The following is a 22,374-nucleotide window of genomic DNA, read 5'->3' as shown; positions in this document are numbered from 1 at the left end:
CGAGAGCCAAGGCTGTACTACTCACAGAACCCAGCAAGGAGATGAACAATCCTAACTTGGGCACCACTTCCGCTGCGACAACTGCAACATCATGTAATATAAATTTGAGGCTATACATGTGAGTCTAGTTGGTGTCCCCAGTGTAGTGCCAGGTCACACAGAGGTGGGAACACCAGAGCCAGGGCTGTACTGCTCACAGAACCCAGCAAGGAGATAAACAATCCTAGCCTGGGCACCACTTCCGCTGCGACAACTGCAACATCATGTAATATAAATTTGAGGCTATACATGTGAGTCTAGCTGGTGTCCCCAGTGTAGTGCCAGGTCACACAGAGGTGGGAACACCAGAGCCAGGGCTGTACTGCTCACAGAACCCAGCAAGGAGATGAACAATCCTAGCCTGGGCACCACTTCCGCTGCGACAACTGCAAAATCATGTAATATAAATTTGAGGCTATACATGTGAGTCTAGCTGGTGTCCCCAGTATAGTGCCAGGTCGCACAGATGTGGGAACACGAGAGCCAGGGCTGTACTACTCACAGAACCCAGCAAGGAGATGCAAAATCCTAACTTGGGCACCACTTCCACTGCGACAACTGCAAAATCATGTAATATAAATTTGAGGCTATACATGTGAGTCTAGCTGGTGTCCCTAGTGTAGTGCCAGGTCGCACAGAGGTGGGAACACCAGAGCCAAGGCTGTGCTGCTCACAGAACCCAGCAAGGAGATGAAAAATCCTAACTTGGGCACCACTTCCTCTGCGACAACTGCAAAATCATGTAATATACATTTGAGGCTATACATGTGAGTTTAGCTGGTGTCCCCAGTGTAGTGCCAGGTCGCACAGAGGTGGGAACACCAGAGCCAAGGCTGTACTGCTCACAGAACCCAGCAAGGAGATGAACAATCCTAACTTGGGCACCACTTCCGCTGTGACAACTGCAAAATCATTTATTATAAATTTGAGGCTATACATGTGTTAACTGGATGTCGACAAGCAGCAGTACTATATCTTTACCCCCAAGAAGTTTATTTGTGTTATGATTATTTAAGAAAGATAGTATTATTTGTCGGTCATGATGTCCCACTCTTGTGCGAGTGTGACGTGTTGTTTGTGCAGTAACAACGCCTGAGTTCATTTTTTCCATTCTGAACCGCAAGCTATTGGTGTACCAGTGATGATACACATTTTTGAGCAGCGGTTCTCTGCCGCACTTTTTTACGTTTTAAATGCATTTTTATGTATTAGGTTTTTAGACCTGAAGAAGAGGGTATATGTCCTCGAAGCGTGGTGTTATACATTGTTTAACGTATGGTTATGGCAAATGTCAGAAATTCTATTACAACAATAAATATCAATTAATTACAAATCATCATGAGTTGAAATCTAAATGAGAAAAACATGAATAGATACCAAACGCTTTGTTTTGAGTAATATTTATTCGATTACTTTGATCTCGTTACCAAACAAATACCAGAACTGTTTTAAAAATGGACAATTACATGGATTAAATCAGATCGGGATAGAAAGAAATGAAGTGTGGTGTGGAAACAGCAGGAGTGGAGTGGATAGGTGGATAAATGGACGGGACACTGTTAAGATATCACATTACTCATACTGATATTGTTTTGTTCTATTGAACACTAATGTTGGATAGTTGAATGAATCAACTGGCCAGCCAGCTTCTGCATCTTTATCCACCCTTATAAGTACAGTTTATGATATGTTAATGATTGTTGCGATATTATAGAGAGAGGTGTTAAGAAGAGAATGTTGATAACTATATTGTTTATTGAAGGACGATACTAAAGAATTAATATCAAATAGTATTGTCAATAACATTAAACAAACCACTTTTGTTTTTATCTATGTACATTCAGAAGACTTGCAAACGACACTAGAGTTGAAAAATTGGTAAGAATGAATGTCTGTTGTTCTTCAACTATTCGAGTGTGGATTCATACAGATATATAGTTTGGTTCAGTTGTGGAAATGTGGCTATTTTTGTTTAAGCCTTTATAGAAAGGTTTTTGCTGTATTTTGGTTAGCAATGGTAGTTGCTGTTAATTAGATTTCTCTTATATGATATCCCGCAGGGTTTTGTAAAATATTTAATTGTATCGAAGAAACGAACTATTTGGCATTTTTGACAGGTATACAGAGTTTGGTCTAGCAATTAGGCTCCTCTTTTCCTACAACCATAAGCTCCATGTTGCTGACTTATATTACTTGGCATTAATTCTTTAGTGACATCTTTCAAAAAACAATATTATTGTTTCTTTTTTTCCAAAATTAACTCCGTAAGAGTCCCTTGATTATCCCTTACAATGTGAACATGCACCACAAGAGTTCCTCTAAACATTAGAGTATTGTTACTACCGGACGTAGCACTGAAAAGGTTAAAGTGCAGTAGTTGAAGATGGTTAACTTGAAAGGATACCAGGATTACTCACATTTCCATCGTTACATTTTAAATACTAACTTTTTTGTTCACTTAAATTTTAAACACACAATATCAAAACATCAGTCTCACGTACAACACTTTCACTTATAACGGACGATATACTGTGAAGATATCATGTTTCTCAACTGATATTTGTTTATTCTACTAATGGATTTATGAGACCCTAAGGGATATCACAAAAGGGATATCAAATTAAGATCAATTACCATTGCCAACCAAATAAAGCATAAACTTTTCTATATAGACTAGAACAAACATACCCACTTGTTTGCACAACTGAACTAAAACTTTATGTACCCAAACACAGCATTTCGTTTTGAATTTTTTATTTATTACGCCAGAATGCGTAATAGAAAGTGACCAAATGTGAAGAGACCGTATCATTCAAGATAAAGCGTAAAGAAGTTTACGCACTGTTGGCTACAGACATACCGGTTATACATTCAATATTATTCCCATAAAAACTATACTACTTTACTAATAAAAAGAGTGTAAAAAATATACTTCTATTATTCATGAGGATTAGTAAACAATGTACTCTACTAAATCAATGATATTTTTTACTCACAAGTGATAAGAGACAAGACCAGCTTGATGCCACACTCAGCCAACACGGGATGCTTGAATGGCCCATACTTACGATTGAAGTCGGGCCACACAAATGTAATGGCGACGTGGAACTGAAGAGCGTAGGTAAAGAAGAGCCCAACTGCTATCGTGATTTGGACCACTTCAGAGAACCTGAAACAATAACGTACTCCCTTTTGTAACCAGACCACACTTATAAGACTGTAATATGGAACTGAAGTACATACGAAAAGAGAAGCTCGATCTCTATCGTGAGTTTGACCACTTCAGAGAACCTGAATCAGTAACGTACATCCTGTTGTAGTCGGATCACACTAATCCAGATCGCACTACTCAGATAACAACATGGAACTGAAGGACTTATGGAAAAGAGAAACTCGATTTCTATCGTGAGTTTGACCACTTCAGAGAACCTTAAACAGTAACGTATATCCAGTTGTAGTCGGATCACACTAATCCAGATCACACTACTCAGATAACAACATGGAACTGAAGGGCTTATGGAAAAGAGAAGCTCGATTTCTATCGTGAGTTTGACCACTTCAGAGAACCTTAAACAGTAACGTATATCCAGTTGTAGTCGGATCACACTAATCCAGATCACACTACTCAGATAACAACATGGAACTGAAGGGCTTAAGGAAAAGAGGAGCTCGATTTCTATCGTGAGTTTGACCACTTCAGAGAACCTGAAACAGTAACGTACATCCTGTTGTAGTCAGATCACACTAATCCAGATCGCACTACTCAGATAACAACATGGAACTGAAGGGCTTAAGGAAAAGAGGAGCTCGATTTCTATCGTGAGTTTGACCACTTCAGAGAACCTGAAACAGTAACGTACATCCTGTTGTAGTCAGATCACACTAATCAGACAGCAACATGGAACTGAAGGGCTTAAGGAAAAGAGGAGCTCGATTTCTATCGTGAGTTTGACCACTTCAGAGAACCTGAAACAGTAACGTACATCCTGTTGTAGTCAGATCACACTAATCAGACAGCAACATGGAACTGAAGGGCTTAAGGAAAAGAGGAGCTCGATTTCTATCGTGAGTTTGACCACTCCAGAGAACCTGAAACAGTAACGTACATCCTGTTGTAGTCAGATCACACTAATCAGACAGCAACATGGAACTGAAGGGCTTAAGGAAAAGAGGAGCTCGATTTCTATCGTGAGTTTGACCACTCCAGAGAACCTGAAACAGTAACGTACATCCTGTTGTAGTCAGATCACACTAATCAGACAGCAACATGGAACTGAAGGGCTTAAGGAAAAGAGAAGCTCGATTTCTATCGTGAGTTTGACCACTCCAGAGAACCTGAAACAGTAACGTACATCCTGTTGTAGTCAGATCACACTAATCAGACAGCAACATGGAACTGAAGGGCTTAAGGAAAAGAGGAGCTCGATTTCTATCGTGAGTTTGACCACTTAAAATATCTGCTGTTTTGAATAGCGTTTCATACAGATCTCTGCTGAAGGAGCTCAATATTAGGTTTATGATTTTTTTCTAGCGAACTCCTTTCTCAGTCTACTTACAGGCTATCCTGAGGCAGGTTGAGAGGGAGGCTGCCAGCTACATCTTCCCCGTACTTGAGGTATCCCACGAACCCCACCCAGAGCAGGGCGCAACCCACGATAGTCATACCCACGTTCAGCACTCCGAACCTGCTTCCAAACTTGTCTGGGTTCTTCATCTCACTCTGGAGTGGCAGGACCTGACGAGGGGACAATGAAAATATAATTAAAACATGTTTGATTGTTAAAAAATAAATAAAATACAGAAACAAACAAATTGTTAGAATTTGGACCCAGATAGTTGAATTATATTTTAATTTTAACTGAATGGTCAAAATTAAGCATTTAGGTCCTTAATCACGTAGTTTGAATTCTGTAGTAGCCATTAACTGTTTAGTCGTGGCCATATAAATAATTTCTGAATGTCAATCATTTTGAAACCTGAGGACTTTCTTAACCAAAATTACATTCAGGAAAAAATATTAATATAAACTTTTTACTACATTTTTATATGAACCTAAGAATAAAGTTTAAAAAAGTTAAACTCGAATAAGACAAATTTAATTCCCTAACTTCTAGTAAGTAAAAAAGCTTAGTAGTGGTCTACTTTTGATATTTTTTTATCAGGGGGGCGTTTTCTGTAGTAAAAGTTTAGGGAATACTGAAATTAATTTTGCATTTTAAACTTGTTCCTATTTATCGTGGTAGCAGTGTATGAATATGAACATGTGATAATGCTGTGAGCTGAACTGTGCGTGGACCACTTGTGTTTGGTTCCTTTTGAACAGTACTTTGAATCTAAATTACTTTAAAACGGGTGTAAATGAAATATGAATTTATAAAATATTGAATATTTATTCAAAGTGTTTCAGTAATTTGTAAAATCTTGCATTGAGCAAAAACATTGTACCAACCGGGCTCACCGTGATAGGGAAACAGTGGAAATAATTATTTGTTTTTTTTTTTTTAAATTACCCATTTACCCATCATATATTGTGATATATTTTATTTATTTGAATACGCAACAACATCAGTATAGTCTGTGACGCAAAAATTGCAAATGTTACCTCTCAAAAAGTAACAGGGGATCAGGTGAGTGCTGGACCCATATGATATAAATATATCAGGTGCATTGATATACAAATATATCAATGGACTAACTAGGCCGCACTGCAAACAGAAAAAATGCTCTTGAACTGAAAACCTAGTTTACGCCACACTAATGATAAAGTACCATTAGTTTAGTCATTTATTACTTCCCAGTAAAATTATTGCTTCACCTCGCAATCACGTTTATACTTATCACACTACAAGTGGCTGCCAGCGGAGATAGCCCTAATACATACTAATAACGACAAACATGCTAATAACGTCAGCGATATACTTTGGAACACAGTCCATATTTTACTTATATATTTCATTAATCTATCCACTCCACTGTCTTGACAAGGGGTCTAAGAGCTACTGTATTTGCCTTTATCAATATCATTGAATGGCAGAAAAATTAACACCGGACTGAAAACTCTTTCTTTATACCAGTATACCTAGGCGTATTCCTAAATGTGCAATGCCATATTTGGGACCACTTCTTAACAAATTTACAAACAGCAAAAATGAAAACGTGATAATTTGAGTTGTTATAGTAATGGGCTATGAAGTAATCTGTATCTCTTGATATCCGTTATCTTCTAGACACAAACACGCATTGAAGCATCAGACCACACGCTTCAATTACAAGGAACAAACAACAAGAGCTAAAGTCCCTATCCACTTTCACTGTATGGTTAAAATTACAACACTCACCAATCCAACACCTTCAAAACAATAGATTATGGTTCCGAAGAACAGCGGAATCGTTGAAATGCTGCCAACCGCGTTCCTGGAGGTGACGGGAGGCAGGTCGTGCATAGAGATGTACATAGTGAGGATCACTCCCGCTCCCGTGAGGATGTTGGCCAGGACAGAGAATGGCACGAGGAACTTGAGGTTGCGGACCATTGTAGTAGACACCATCGGAATCAGTATTATAGCCATTAAAACGTGGACATCTACTAGATATCCGAGCCGAGACAGAATCTGTAGTCAATTATGGACAAGAATCATGTATAAATAATTCACAAACCATAGCATCACCAAGTAATAATTTTGATAAATCTTTCAAAACCAGGAACTTTTACTCGCATAAATATTAACGCCCAAGGCAAGTTTCACTGTCCGCTGAAGCAGAGAGTGTGCTACAAGTCGTAAAAAATGTAACGAACTCGAAAAAATTAAATCTTTCTGTTTTAGGTCAATTAATCTGATTAAAAAACATTAAACATTACGCTCCACGACACAACGATACATTTAGTAAGTTCTCCTTTTCGCACATGAAAACAATAGACTATTGTTTATATTTCAGACAATGAGTGGACTAGCCATTGGCGCCTCAACACCATTGCACCTCATTGTTGAATTCTATATGATATTTTTAAGATAATATTCTATACATTTGTACTAAATAATTTCCTTTGCAATATGGAATTTTAAAATGGGATTTGTTAGTGCCTACCTTATGCAATGTAGACGATATGATCACGAAGTAGACCGAACAAGATCCAAGTTGAGCCATAATGTTGAAAAAGGACACAATAAATCTGCAAACAGAATTATTTACATTTATTTGATGATTTTGGAAGGAATATTAATTGATTTTATATTCCAAATCCAAAACTATAACATTACTTATAAGTCTCAAAAGAGTTACACAGCCCAAAAATTATTCATAGAACTTTGTACGATAAAATGTTACAATATTCATTGACATTATTTGCAAAATAGAAGGGTTTTTCTAAATTTAAATAAATAAATAAATATATATATATATATATATATATCTTTATTCTCCTCATGAAGTCATACTTTATAAAACATACTTAGCATTTTTAAAACTCAAAACAATTGAATAGTACAATTATACATATTCTAGACCCAGGCTGACCTCAAAGGAAAATAATAGGGCCCCTAAGGCTACTAATTAGCCCATCTAGGGGTTCCATCATAATAATTATAACTATTAAAAATTAATGAGTTCAGGAGCATTAGTTTATAATTTATTAACAACTCTACTGTGATATAACAAACAAAAACTAAAAACAAAAGATGTGCTTCTATGCCAAACCTTATGGACTAATCTATCAACTGAACTAATTAAATAGCCTAAAAACAAAACAAAGCATTATACCTTTTTTATTTACTAAAAATATAACTAATTATAATAATCAAGTACAACATACAAAAAACAAAATACTTTCTCTTCTTAACAAAATGCCTAAATTAATCATATTTTACTACACACACACACGCACACTCGCACACATACACTTATACAGATACATACCTATAAAACATACCGCATACATACATAGGTACACATGAAACCTCTATGAATGCCTACCATTGTTACCTAACAATGTCTCCTTAAAACAAAAACCAATTTTTCAATTTATTTATGTACGTAATGTCATCGCACAATACACAATAAAGTCTCAGGATTCTCCTGAGTTAGCAACCACACCCTGACTAGTTTAACAAATAATCTATAGTTTGTTTGTAATTTAATATCATCACTCAGTTTATTAAATAGCCATGGTGCTAAGAAGTTAAATGTTTTAGTATAAAAAGTTAAATTAGGTTTCGGAACAAAAATATTAGAAGTGCTTCTTGTATTCATTGTATGCAAAATTTCATTATTTTTAAATTTTTTATTATTAAATACGAATTTCAAGGTTTTAAATATGAAAAGAGATCTCAATGGTAATATTCTTAGCTGGATAAAACATGGAAAAGACGAATCAAGTCTACTTTTCTTCAGAATAATTCTTACAAACACTTTCTGCAAAGTAACAAGTGGTTTCAAATTTGTAATGTAGGTTCTTCCCCAACATGTAATACCACACTCTAATCTACTATTAACTAGAGCAAAGTAAAGAGTTCTTAGAATACTCTGGGGACACATGTCGCGGACAAAATAGAACAGACGTATACTTTGTAGAATTTTATTTTTCAATTTTGTAAGATGTAACTTCCAATTTAAATCTTGGTCCAATAAAACTCCTAAATATTTTGTACTGGTACCTTTTTGAACTTTAGCACAATTATCACATACACTTCCACTTTCTAAACAGACTTGACATTTATAAACTAAGTCATTTTGTACATTAAAATTTTGTCTCAAAGAAAAATTAATATACGTAGTCTTTTCAGTACTCAAGACCAATTTATTCTTTCTAAACCACCAGTTAAGAGCATTTAAATCCATTCTCATATTGGAAGTTATAAGTTCCCTTGTCTTCACCTTATAGCAGAGAGCAGTATCATCTGCAAAAGCTGTTAATTCCCCTTTGAATTTTCCATTACACAAATCATTAGTAAAAATTATAAACAAGATTGCATCCAATACAGAACCTTGTGGCACTCCACAAATAACTTCCCCACTTTCGCTAAAACTATTTTCCACTTTGACACATTGCTGTCGTTTGCTTAAATAACTACTAAACCACTTTTGAGCTGTACCTCTAAATCCACAGTTACCCAATTTTTCTAGCAAAATCTCATGATCTACGGTGTCAAATGCCTTCTTAATATCAATAAACAGTCCAGTTACAAATTTCCCATCGTTTATCCCCGCATTAATCTTCTCCATAAAGCTGCACAAGGCTAACTCAGTACTTAGGCCTGCCCTAAACCCGTACTGATTCTTTGAAAAAAAAAAAAATTATTTTTATTTAAGAAAAGCAACATTTTTTCTTTCATAATCTTTTCAAAAACCTTAGAAAAGGTTGAAACTAAAGATATGGGTCTAAAATTAGAGCATACATTAGACGGACCCGCTTTGTAAATAGGTATGACAACTGCGTGTTTCAACTTTTGGGGGAATACCCCTGTTTCGAAACTTAAATTCACAATGAAAGTTAAAATGACCAATATTGCTGGATATATTATTTTCATCATGTTAGAATGGACACCATCTAATCCTGGTGATTTACCGTTTTTTAAGGTTTTAATCACCCTCTCTACATCTGAACTTAAAACTGGCTCCATAAAAAACGAGTTCACTTGATAATTTGCCGGAAAACTATTGGAATAGGTCATATTTTCAAAATTTTCACTTAGCGTATAGCTTCCCACAACTTCTTGAACAACGCCAAGAAAATACCTATTAAACTCTTCATCTATATCCTTACAATTATCATTAATGTGTCCATTAATATTTAAAGATATCTTATTACTAGATTTACTCTGACATGTTATTCTGTTTATAGTGTTCCACATGGCCTTAGCATTACCTACATTTTTTTCAAACTCATTTGCATAATACGTCAGCTTTGCAAGTCTTATATCTTTCCTTAGCTTGTTTCTATAATTTAAATAATATTTCCTAAATTTATCCTCTAAAGGTCTATATTTTATTTTATTATATAAATAATTTCTTTTCTCAATCCTTCTGCATATATTAGTTGAGATCCATGGTTTAAGTCTTTTATTAAAGCTGTATTTACATTCAGATTCTACCGTACAAGCAGATATACAAGTGTTAAGCTGTGTTTCAAACAGATCATATGCATAAGATGCATCAGTCTGTGATCTAACGATTGACCAGTCTACAGTACGAAGTATACTTATCAGTTTATCATAACAGACCCTACGTCGCATGACGCGGGGCGCGGGCGGGGGAGGACCGAGGCGGCAGTCAGCTGTTAGACCGGCCCGGCCTACCACCCTCCAACGAGCTCCTCCCGTTTGTGTTCAATGGGGTGATCGTGACAGGCGGAGAGAAAGAGTGGGGGCAGAGCCGAGCAGTACCGATAAATCCCGAACATTCCTGACAAACCCTGTACATGCGGCTGATAGCGACCTCAGTTCGGAACGGTTCTGATTTCTATTATCTTACGAATTAATGAGTCGTTTTATATCCGAATTAATGAGTCGTTTTATATCCGAATTAATGAGTCGTTTTATATCCGAACATATCTGCAAAACATAGAAATTATATCGAATTAATTATATTAATATTGAACTTTCTTTATAACTCCAAAGATACTTTACAAAATGTGAGATGGTGCACAACGAATAAAATGTCATAATCTAGAATAGAATAGAAAAATTATTTATTTTCTTGAAAATATGTACAATAGTAAAATTATATAAACATCATTTATACCTTAAGCACAAACACAAACATTGCTCCTTAGTTGTAGACACAATTGACATGAGAATAAAAATAAAACAATGTTACTTTTTATTAAAGAAATATGAACATGTATTTTTTTATTTTAATACAGCTAGGGTACATCAATAAACAAAATTCAAGAAAACAAAATAGGACCTCAAAAGGCAAGGAACTGCCTGTGTAGAGGCTCCAACTTTCTTAGAAAAACAAAAGAAAACAACACTCAAGCAAATGAAATTAACAAATAAATTCAAATACGATAAATCTACCCATTTAATCTCTACCCTTTTATTGTATTTCTCAAGCCTTACTTGTTTGTGCATTGACTCTTCATACCAGGCGCAAGCTTTGTGTTGTCTGTCTGTCAGCTGCTGTAGATAAAATATAAAATCAAATAAACACGAAATTGAACTAAGAGCTTGCGTCGACAACGAATATGATTTCAGCTTAACACATTCAAGTTGAAATTTGCCTCGAATGTTTTTACCACTGTGGGTGTTACAAGCCCCTAACACCCCTCTATTTGGACTAAATTTAAGATAATTTTGTTAGTAATTTTTGTAGATTCAAAATTTGTCTATAGATTATTAATATCATTCCATAATTTACTAAAATCAACTATTCCACAAACATGATATACATTTCTCTGTAAAATGTTTTCGCTCCCTGAAATTTGCTGAAATTGGCTATAGCCATTTAAGCCTATATGTCCATCCAGCTATATGCCTAAACTACAAAATAAACCAGCTAAATGAAAATGTGGTTCCTGTTATTGTAACTCTAGTGGTTACTCTGTGGTTATTTAAAACTCTGGTATTTATACGTTTTAATCTGAAAACAATTTCATCTTTACAGTACCCATTACAAAATCAATTTCTCCAACTTACCTTTGGAAGTTATTGGCCGTAGATTAACATTACATTTAATGAGAAACACTTCAAATTATTTAGTTTAAATATATATATATATATATATATATATATATATATATATATATATATATATATATATATATATATATATATGATAAACTAGTGATAAGTCAAGCCAGCGTTTCTACGCCAGGTGCAGGGTTGCAGTATTGGTTGACTCATATCTCCTTTCTGTGGCATGTCCTTTGATATCTTATCGTATTTTCTTTTGAGAACTTTAGTATTTGAAACACTTTGTTAAGTATTCATATTTTAATAACCTCAAATTATTACGATCAAGTTTTAACTTATAGCAATAGCAATATATTTCTCTGTCTGTTTGTTGGATATATAGAGAATGAGAAATAAGCTATAGACTTGAAATTGTGCATGCAACTTCGACCAAGCCTGATAAGTGTCATTTTGTGTCGTCTGGCGTACGCGATTATAATGCTGATCTGATCTATAGTACATGGAAATTATCGAATAATTTCTAACTAATAGTAATGTAACCTACAAATTATATTTATTTGATTAAGGCAGTTGGAAAATGCAATGAACCAAATATAATGTTACGAAACAATTTTATTGGTTTACATTTTAACACGAAAGATGCAATTAAAAAACTCAACATAATTGTTGATTTTGTGTTTGGAGACCCTGAAGATAAATTCTTTAACTACTATGCTAAGTAGGGCTCTTTTTAATCCTCCTGGATGTTTAATCCACCCTCGAATGTTTTATAGCTACGCCACTGAATGTAACGAAGTTACTTTGTTACATTAGACTTCCTTACGTCTTTTTTGGTATTTCGATACTCCGTTGTATTGGTTTATTTGTATGTAGACAAGAGTAATTGCCTGCCATTAATTACGTTGTAAAATCACGGTTCAATGAAATAAATTTAATTGCGCTGCATCCTGCAGCATCCAGCTTTGAAAATGTAATATATATATTACATTTATACATATACATACATATACATATTACACCACCAGGCTCTATTAAATTCAGAGGAGTACAGAGCGAGAACGCGCGGACTGCTTATTCCACTATTCTAATACGCGGGCTATCTCTAGTTGGCAGGAGGGGCCCCTCCATCCCCACTTTTTCTCTCCGCCTGTCACGATCACCCCATTGAACACAAACGGGAGGAGCTCGTCCACCCTCCCCCCGCACCGGCAAACCCCAGCAGCAGTACCGTCATGTAATGGTCCGTTACCTGAGTCTGCAAAACTTGTGCTTCAAACTCAATCTCACGTTTGCTTACTAATCTAATAAACACATGATCAATACAAGTCTGTGATATATTGATTACCCGGGTCGGCTCATTTATCAATGATTCAAAGCCAAACTGGCCATTAGTATTTTATAATAATTGTCTATATCGTTACTCTCTGAAGAAAGCAAATCCAAATTAATATCTCCCAAAAATATTAAATTCTTAAAGTGTTTGTCAAATTTATTTTTCACTAAATACATACGTAACTCATCCAAAAAGTAATGCGCTGTAAATTGCAGCAATCTATAGATTGCCAAAATATGAAATTCCCTACCTAATTACATAAAACTAATTTTGATCATGTCAGCTGATAATAATTTTGGTATTCCCTGTTCTAATACATTAATATCACTTTTTACGTAAATAGCTACTCCACCAGAACGACTATTATCATTGGCATTTATTATCAAATCATAATAAGGAATGTTATAATAATTTGTCTCATAAGAGTTAATCCATATTTCAGTAAAGATTATAATATCCGGGTACCTATCCCAGGTTGTAATTTCGGCTAGAAAAGCGTCAAAATTTGATCTCATACTTCGGATATTTTGCTGTACAATATTTAAAGTAATATTGGATTTGTCAAAATTCGACATTAATTCAGATAAAATCGATACCAAATTAGATTAAATTGAAATTAAAATTAGATTACATCAACATTAAATTAGATTAGATCGACATTTAATTAGGTTAAATCTACATCAAATTAGAATAGATCGACATTACATTAGATTAAATCGATTGGTATTTAAATTGAACAATACAGCAAAATATGTTTTCATTTTACTTACATTATTTAAGCTACAACCCATTGAGGTCAGCCTGGGTTCTTATCTCTACTACTGGTGCTTTTTCTTCCTTCCTCAGCAAGATGTTGCCGTTCCGCAGCCAGATGTACTTGTATCCCCGTTCCTTCCTCAGCTGCCGTGCCTGGGCGAGCAGCCTCCTCCGCGCTGGTGACAGGGATTCATTCAGGTAGACAGGGATGTCCATGGTCAGGCCTAGGTGTCGCGTGGAAAAGTCCCTTTTCTTTTCTCGCCTCTTCTTCATCAGTTCCTCCTTATCAGTCCGTCGCACGAATTTCACAACAATCCCTCTAGCCTGGTTTCTCTCCGATGTTTTCTTGCCGATACGATGACAGGCGTCAATCATGCTGTCGGTGATGTTTACGTCCAGGGCTTTTCCTACCTTCTTAACAAGCTCTGAAACTTGTTCTTCTTTTTCTTCCGGTACTCCCTGAATTTCCACACAGTTCCTTCTAGAATAATTTTCCAAGTCTTCAATTCTTGACTCAAGTACAACAACATGTTTTTTCAGAGCTACATTTTCGCTTTTAAGCTGTTCAATTTCTCTTAGGTAGTCTTCAATTTTCCCCATGCCATCTCGTAACGTTACAGTATTTTCTTCCACCTTGCTGTATAACATTTCATAAGATCTATTGAAATCGGCCGTGTTGGTTTTCTGCTCTTCACGCATCTCTTTCAGGGTGTTCATGATGGTCTCCAAGGTCAAACCCTCTGCTGCGTACTCCAACCTCATGCTCTTTCTTCTCGTCTTGTTGCAGGGATCACACCTCCATCCCGTACCTTGCTCGGTCAGGTAGTCCACATCCGGTTGTCCTATATTTACACATTTGCCGTGATTTGTTAATTTATCATTCTTACTTTAACAAAAACGCATTTCTATATATTTATTTTCGAACATATACATTTGAAACTAATTCAAATTGTGTTTTACGTGGAGTTTGTTTGTTTAACTTAGTACAATACACTAATTCTATTGATCTCTATAATGCCGTTCCTCAATTTATATAGATGAACATATAACATAAAAATTGTCTAATAAACTGATAAAAAATGGTTTAATTGTTGTTAAATTAAAAGTGAAACAAAGAAATAGTGAGAACTCTGATATAAATAAAGGTATAAAATGTTGCATTACGCTAAGTATATGTATTTTTATACGTAACATATTACGCGATCTCTTTGAGTTCTACGATCGTCATTACCACATTTCCGACAGGCATCCTGGTCAACTAATACATAACTATAGTTTAGTACTTAATTTTTGTCTTCCAGTCCTAATTCTCAACACACACTTACCTAATAGTATGAGAGAATCTTTTGAAGGACTTGGGCCCTGTCTGAAAGGACCATTCCATAGTGTCGGGGAAGGTAGGATACTGCCTCATCTTCCTGCGACGTCCTAACTCTTTGGAGCAATTTATCTGTCCGACAAAATAATTAATTAGTCAAACTAAAAAAAAAAAAAAACAACAAAACACGATATTACTATATTATTATATTTATCTTCAAATCCCTAGTTTAAGTCTTTTTTTAGGTTATGAAATAAGACATTTACGTAGGTAGACGCATTGTGAAAAAATATGATTAAGCAGGTAAACCTGCAGGGAAATCATCCAACTATGGTGAATACTTTAACTGAAGACTCTTTATAAAAGAAATCGCATTTTTTCTACTCTTTGAAAATTAATGGTTGTCTGTTCAAGCTGTAAGTTAAAACATTTCTTAAAGGTGCATTATCGAATAAAGACTGTACACAAAGTTAAGCTTTTAAATAAAATTCAAGAGGGAATGCATGGCATCCATGATTATTTGAACTTAATTGAAGTTAAAGAAACGAACTATGGTGATGGTGGAAACCCCAAATAAATACCTGGACAGTCATCTGAACGCCTACTTCTTACAAGAAACGTCTAAGCTGGGTTGTATCCAGATTTAATGTCTTTAAATCTGTAGCAAAAGCTAGATATTAACATTATCTTTAATTCCTGCATTACACTACTGATGAAGCACTGCATACTTAATTAAGCACTAACAATTTAAGTTAAAAGTCAATTTTACAAAACTTCCAATTTTATTATCTGGATAGCCTCTGTGCTCCAAAAGTGATTACAGAAAATATTGAAACAAGAATTAATGTTATTTTAATGCTTACTTGTCTATACTTATATTAATTAAACCTATGGTCGTGTTGTAATATTAAATGGTTTACATGGAACAGTTGATTACTTTTCTTTTAATAAAACAGGTTTAATGAAACAGGTTCTTTTAATACATAAAATGTCTTTGCTGCAATGGATTCTTGTGGACTTTATCACCAGCCCTGATGTCGTAGAGAAAACAATTCCTTCGTGAGCTTCTAGGATACAATATGTAGGTATGTACCAAATTTCATGCCTCTATCTTCCATAGCTTTTGCTAGGCGTTGATAAGTAATTCAGAACACTTTCTTTAAATACATGTTTCGATCAACTAATTTTAATCTGGTTGTAGAAAAATCAAGTTTTATCTGTTTAATTTAACTTTTTAAGATATTGCCTATACCTTGCCAATAGTTTGCCTTGTGGCCCGATCAAGAAAATAAATACCGACAAAAACCAACTTCGGTCATAAAACGTCTTCTTTCGGTCTGTTCCGATGAAGAAAACATATAACTTGCGTACGACTTAAAAGTTACTGCGGTCAAAAAGTGTTAGTTCCGACTGGTTAAATTCACTACTGGTCTAATGTATTTACTTGATCTGTAAAATATATACATATTTTAGTTTTCAAGAGCTCATCGGGTCAAAAAGCGTCTACTTCCAGCACTTGTAATCTACCTCCATTCTAACACATTTCAGGTGTTGTAGTAGGAGTAAGCCTTTTTGTACCAATGACGAAAGTATATCATACAGCTAAAATGTTTTTACGGTCAATATGAGTCTGTTCCGGTCATTCACTCCCGGTGTAATTTATTTCTGGTTCTAAAATTGAATTATATTGTTGCATTGACCAAGAAAATTATCACATATGTTGTTTTGGAATCCAACTTAGATTAATTTCTGGTGCTGAGGTAATTTTGACATTTTCACCGATCAAGAAATAAAAATAATGGTATATGCTTCTGTTTAAGGGGGAGAGTGTGTTATCCATCTGCTTTCTTTAAAATGGCATACACAATGTCAAGGGAGCTAACCAGATTCGATTACCTTATGTGCAAAACTTCACAGATGTATACAATAAAGCAGTTTTTATAACAGCGAATAAATAGTATTTGCATTGCTTTAGAGGGTTTATTGATCTCATTGGAGCAATGTAAATTTAAAATAGGATAATAAATTCGTTCTTGAAATCTGAATTTCCCTACTGATCAAGTACTTTACAATAACTTAATTCTTTCTAACATTTAAATATAAACAAATGTTTAAGCCTCTTTGATAAACTTCAGCTGAAAGTGTTAACAGCTGTTAAGTATCAGTAGTAGCACAGTCTGTCGGATTTAATGTAAAACATACCAAAATCGACAACAAATTATGAATACAAATTTTTATTAAATTTAAAATAAAGTTGAACCGAATTGTAAATCTAAACCATTCTCGAATCCACTTGAAGACACTCAAAAGATTTCATTAATGTCGGTCCAGCCGTTTAGGGGTTCAGTGACATACACACGCACACAAGAATTATATATATATATATATATATATATATATATATAAAGATAGAGTATTATATATATATATATATATATATATATATATATATATATAAATTCTTCCGTAATACCATTATTTGTTAACATTTTATTTTGGATATGCCTTTTGTTCTTGGTTTGAGTTCTGTTTGTATATTTTAATTCAGTGTGGTTCTGATGAAGGGTTCTGTGAACTCTAAAATTAAACATGAGCACTTAATTTTTGTTTCTGTTTTTGTATAAACTTTAAAGTACTTAGAAGAGTATTTTATATATATAATATTAATTATCACATTGTTTATACGCCTAAAGAAGAAGACACCAGATTGCAGAACTTACCAATCTATTAAATTACTCTTATGTTTAAATGCGTGTTTCACAATGAGTAAACTTTAAAAAATGTTGGTTTTTTACATCTTCCTTTTGTTCTACAGCACAATTTTTTTAAATCATTCATTCGAACAGCTATATCAATTTCTTTGTTTCTATTACATCCATAATAAATTAAAAATATGACGATTTAGATTCAGTCTTCTGGTGTCATATGACGTTTGCACTCCCTTTGATGACGAGGGAAAAATAATTTTTGAATGATGTATTGTGAATTAGAAACGGATTTAGTAGGTTTTCAATATATCAGATCCTAGAATTCATATGTTCGGGTTTTATGAAAAATTTAAGCCTTTCTTAGTTGTCATTACTTATTTTATGACATTTATTGAGAAAATATTGGTTTTAGCTCGTAAAAATGCTACATGACTACTCCATCCATTGCAAATATCCTGTATCCTTATTCTCATAGAAACAAATCTTTTGTGTTAACTGATGGGCGACTGATATTTTATAATTTGTTATAGACCTTTTTCTCTTTCCATTTTCTAATAAACCCCTTTAGTACAGTAACAACTTTCTTAAAAAATAAAGGTATTTTTAAGTCCTATGTATTTTCAATTTTGTAATTCAATATTGAAAGTGATACACCTTTAGAGTAGCTTTACTTACCAAAACATGGTTTCCATAAATACAAACAAATCCTAGAAAGATGGTCAGCACTGGTGCAAGGAGGAGGCCAGCATTCTTGAAGGCATCTCCCATTGCAAACACGCCAGACCCTATGTTTCCCTTGATGAGGTGGAACAAAGATTCCAAGTACCTGAGCGTAAATAAATACATTGTAAATGTTTGTTATTTTCATATACTTGTTGCCTGCAAAAAATATCCCTTAGCAACATTTCTTTAGTATTAGTAACTTGAAAATACATACAGTAAATAATACGTAGTTTTAAGGCCACAACCCTAGATTTATACGTTTATTTTAACATTTCTTTGTACATTTTCTGCATAAAATTATACACAAACCTCTTGCGTCTGAAAAAACTTTATAAATAAACAAAAGAAACCTGCATTGTCCAGTGACATACATCTATTGATTTCCAGTTGGAAGAATGTATTATCTGTGTTTCTGGGTCAGTAGTCTAGCTACGTACTGATATACAGTACGTAATTATATTATCTTATAATACTATTATCCGGTTCTGAGTTCCAAATTACAAGACCTTAGGTCTTCAAAAAGGTAGTTTAAAATTGGTAAAATATTCTAACAAGAAAGTCAGAAACTATCAAAAGGCCATGCATCGAAATCCACGCTCCGTTCCTCACGTTATTTGATAAGTTTGATAGTTATAAGTGATCCCAAAGCTGTGCTAACCGAACCTCATTCGTGCTCACACCAACGCTCGTGGTTCACACAGCTTTAGATTTTTGCCTTCAGTAACATTCATATTGTCAGGGTATCAACCTTCACATACAGTATTTGTGTATAGTACTAAATAGACAATACAGTTATAACAATATAAACCATTTACCAGTACCCGTGGCAAAGTAAAAAGAGAAGAAGTTACAAAATGTTGCATGTACAAATGCGAAACATTCTGTACGCGATAATCCAGTAAAAATTACACAATGAAAATATATTAATTGTTTTGGTTATGGGGTGTAGAAACTCATACTGCATAAGTGTAAAAGTGTAAAAGTAAATGTAACTTCATGTTACAAATGTAAAAATGCAAAAACGTAGTAATTATTCATAACACAAGTGATTATGTTGTTGGTAGGTATTTTGCCTTCATATCGTATTCATGTTTGTTTGTTGCATGGCTCTGCGACGTAATGCGTTACCTTCCTCTCTCGACAGGATGGGAGAGAGTACCTTTTGTTAATCAACGTTTATTGAAAATAATGATTTGTGCGTGTGCGCGATCACGTATATCAGTACATGAGTGCTAAGAACAAATACCAAATTTGTTTAGCAAATGACAGCTGTTTCCCTTTTGAGTTAAAACTGTTTTTTGTCAAAATTTTACTATTACACTAATTATAATAAGGACAAAATTTAAAACGGTAGTCCATCTACGCGCTGCCGTTTTTGCTTTCTTAAGGTAAAGGTATGGTAATCTATATATATAAAAATGTATGTTTGTGTGTTTGTCCTTTATAGACTCAGAAACTATTTGACCGATCATTATGAAAATTTGTATGTATATGTATTTTTCCACGTAGAAGGTTTATATGCTATGCCCATTGATGTAACTCACCACCAGGAGGCGCTGCAAAATATATAAGTTATCAAAGCGCCTGCACATTGTAAACTACAATTACGAGATAGTTGTGTATAATAACCACACACTATGTGAAGGCGCTAAGTTTTTATGGACATTTGTCTTTCAAATGAATTTCTGTTTGGCCTTATAGTTTGAATGTTAGACCACTTTATCATTAAGTACATGTACGTGTACAATGGCTATAAACATACACTTTTGGCAGATTTTCTTGATAGTTTCAACAAGGTAAACTCTACATCGGCGTTGACAATATAATTCACTTGAACCAGAAGTGCTCATACACGAGCAAAGCTTACAAAAAGCGTGCGAAGCCGCGAGGAATAGCTAGTAGTATTATATAGGTAATACATACATGGATACAAACATTATCAGCTGATAAATGCTTACGTTATGGGATGTTTCACGCCAACACTGTATCCGTCACATTCCTTCTCTTCCGGCTGGTTCTCCACATCCTCTGAACACTCATTGGGCTTCCCTTGTTCCAACAGATAAAAGGAGTTCTGTTTGTGGTCATCTTTCACTTGCGCCATCCTGTGTTGTCCTAAAATTAATAATAATTGTGATAAATATTTATTGACTTCAAAAGCTCCTAAGAAATAAAATTGTTTTAGTGCAAATTTGAGTTTGGTCTATTTCACCTTCCGCTTAGTGCGGCGTCTGAAAACTGCCACAATCACAGACTTAACTCCTGGAATGTAGAGTCCACATCCTTCTGAGGGGATCGAGAAATACGTATTGGCGAAGAAGAATACGTTAAAAACTCTTTGCATCCTCTCGAGGGAGAAACGCTAAAACGAGCACTGTCGCTGTCGGTTTAACACAGCAGCACCAAGTCTAATCTATATTGACAGTAACTCTTATGGTTACATCAGGTGTAAAATTGAGTTCACTACAATGTTTTAGACACACACGATCTACGCTTAATCAGCAACCGAATTCTACTCTAAACGTAGCTATTGTAGTTAATGCTGCACCGTGCTTTGGTATCTTAACTTTGGCAATCCACTAACAAGAGAGCGGATTATGTGCAGTAGCAATGTCAAAATGTTGGATAATTAGTTGGAAAACGTATAAACTTTACTTACAGAATTGTTTATAAAGAATGATTTGGAAGTGAGTATGGTCGAGCGGTCTAAGACGTCAAACTTTCGATCTAGGTTAGAGTTAACGCAGGTTCAAATCCCGTCTGTGACCGTAGTGCTTTTTATCAGTACCATCGATCTTGTACTGTATCGACTATCCTCCTTATTCTGTTTGATTAAGATCCTCGCACATGCAAGTGGCCAATACGGTCGGGCAGAATGAGGATTAAAAGGGGATCGGTCTTTCCTTAAAAAAATTAAATATGTAATTAAGTATTATTGTTTTGACAGTAATGCGTTTAATGTGGTAAACAATTTTTGAGTTACGTCCAACCAATTTAATCTTAATGAGAATAATTAATATGTCCGTATGGCAATACAGCCAAGAGTTGTACGCGTTCTGTGTTCATGTTTTGGACGACGTATGGAGCATTTTTTTTGTTTTGTTGAATGGTTGTATTTCGGAGTCTACGACACAAACTCATTGGGCCTGAGAATTCAATTCGTTACGATTAATGATCCGATATACGATCTGCAAAAAATACAGACAAATCTCCCTATGAAGGTTGTCTTAAAGCACATTGCGCCACTTCTTTGTCTGTTGCGGATTTCAAATAGAAATGTATTTAAATACCACTCACATAACTAATTTTAAATTATGAACATATTCAGAACTTGTCAAACCTTTATTATGAGAAAACAAAAAATTATCTTTTAAATAAATAATATAAATAGCGTAATAATTATAGATGTCATAATAAATATTGACAATAATTTTGTTTTCTTTTTTGAAATATATAGAAAATGCCTTGTTAAAAAGTTAGATACCATAAATTAAAAAGCTAAAAATCTTTTTACCAGGTGGAACAATAACTCCAGCTTCACAATGTATGGCTGCACTCGGACTTCATTTCTAAGTTTAGAATATGTTTAGAATAGGTTATTTAATTCAAGCGTTTCTTCATACAGTTTTATTTATAGAATGCTTACCGTATAAACTCTACTATTTTTATGAACGTATATTTTTTAATAGTGGAATTTTTAAACTTTTGAAAGACATTCTTCACTAAAATGAACATGATTATTTTGTTAAAAATGGGCAGGAGATAAATGGAGAGATTACTATCATCAGGGCTGTGTTGTGAAAGTGTCCATTATAACGCAAACATACGAAATTTAGATAAAAGTATTAGTCAAGAGGAAATGCAAAC

At 34.5% G+C, this 22,374-nt stretch overlaps 1 protein-coding gene across 1 annotated transcript; it reads right to left on the bottom strand.

Moving 5' to 3' along the window:
• Window positions 1-276: 276 nt before the first annotated feature.
• LOC124365070 (proton-coupled amino acid transporter-like protein pathetic) lies at window positions 277-21,224 on the bottom strand. Its single transcript, XM_046820994.1, has 9 exons — window positions 20,720-21,224; window positions 20,466-20,622; window positions 18,460-18,610; window positions 15,084-15,208; window positions 7,126-7,210; window positions 6,378-6,650; window positions 4,596-4,774; window positions 3,036-3,208; window positions 277-425 (listed from the first exon to the last, which is right to left on the bottom strand). The coding sequence occupies exons 2-9, from the start codon at window positions 20,609-20,611 to the stop codon at window positions 283-285; spliced, it is 1,275 nt and encodes a 424-aa protein (XP_046676950.1). The 5' UTR covers window positions 20,612-20,622; window positions 20,720-21,224; the 3' UTR covers window positions 277-282.
• Between the last annotated feature and the right edge of the window lie 1,150 nt (window positions 21,225-22,374).

The sequence above is a fragment of the Homalodisca vitripennis genome, chromosome 6 (assembly GCF_021130785.1).
Source record: "Homalodisca vitripennis isolate AUS2020 chromosome 6, UT_GWSS_2.1, whole genome shotgun sequence".
NCBI lineage: Eukaryota > Metazoa > Arthropoda > Insecta > Hemiptera > Cicadellidae > Homalodisca > Homalodisca vitripennis.
Note: the sequence above shows the minus strand (reverse complement) of the source record. Positions and strands in the feature narration are given on the sequence as shown.

What these genes read in the sequence shown, in the direction of transcription:
- LOC124365070 (XM_046820994.1), bottom strand. Translation starts at nt 20,611, where the DNA reads ATGGCGCAAGTGAAAGATGACCACAAACAGAACTCCTTTTATCTGTTG. An exon ending in TTTATGGAAACCATGTTTTG is followed by an intron (nt 15,209 to 18,459) that starts GTAAGTAAAGCT and finishes TTTGTCGGACAG; the next exon opens with ATAAATTGCTCCAAAGAGTT. An exon ending in AGATTCTCTCATACTATTAG is followed by an intron (nt 7,211 to 15,083) that starts GTAAGTGTGTGT and finishes TTCTGTTTGCAG; the next exon opens with ATTTATTGTGTCCTTTTTCA.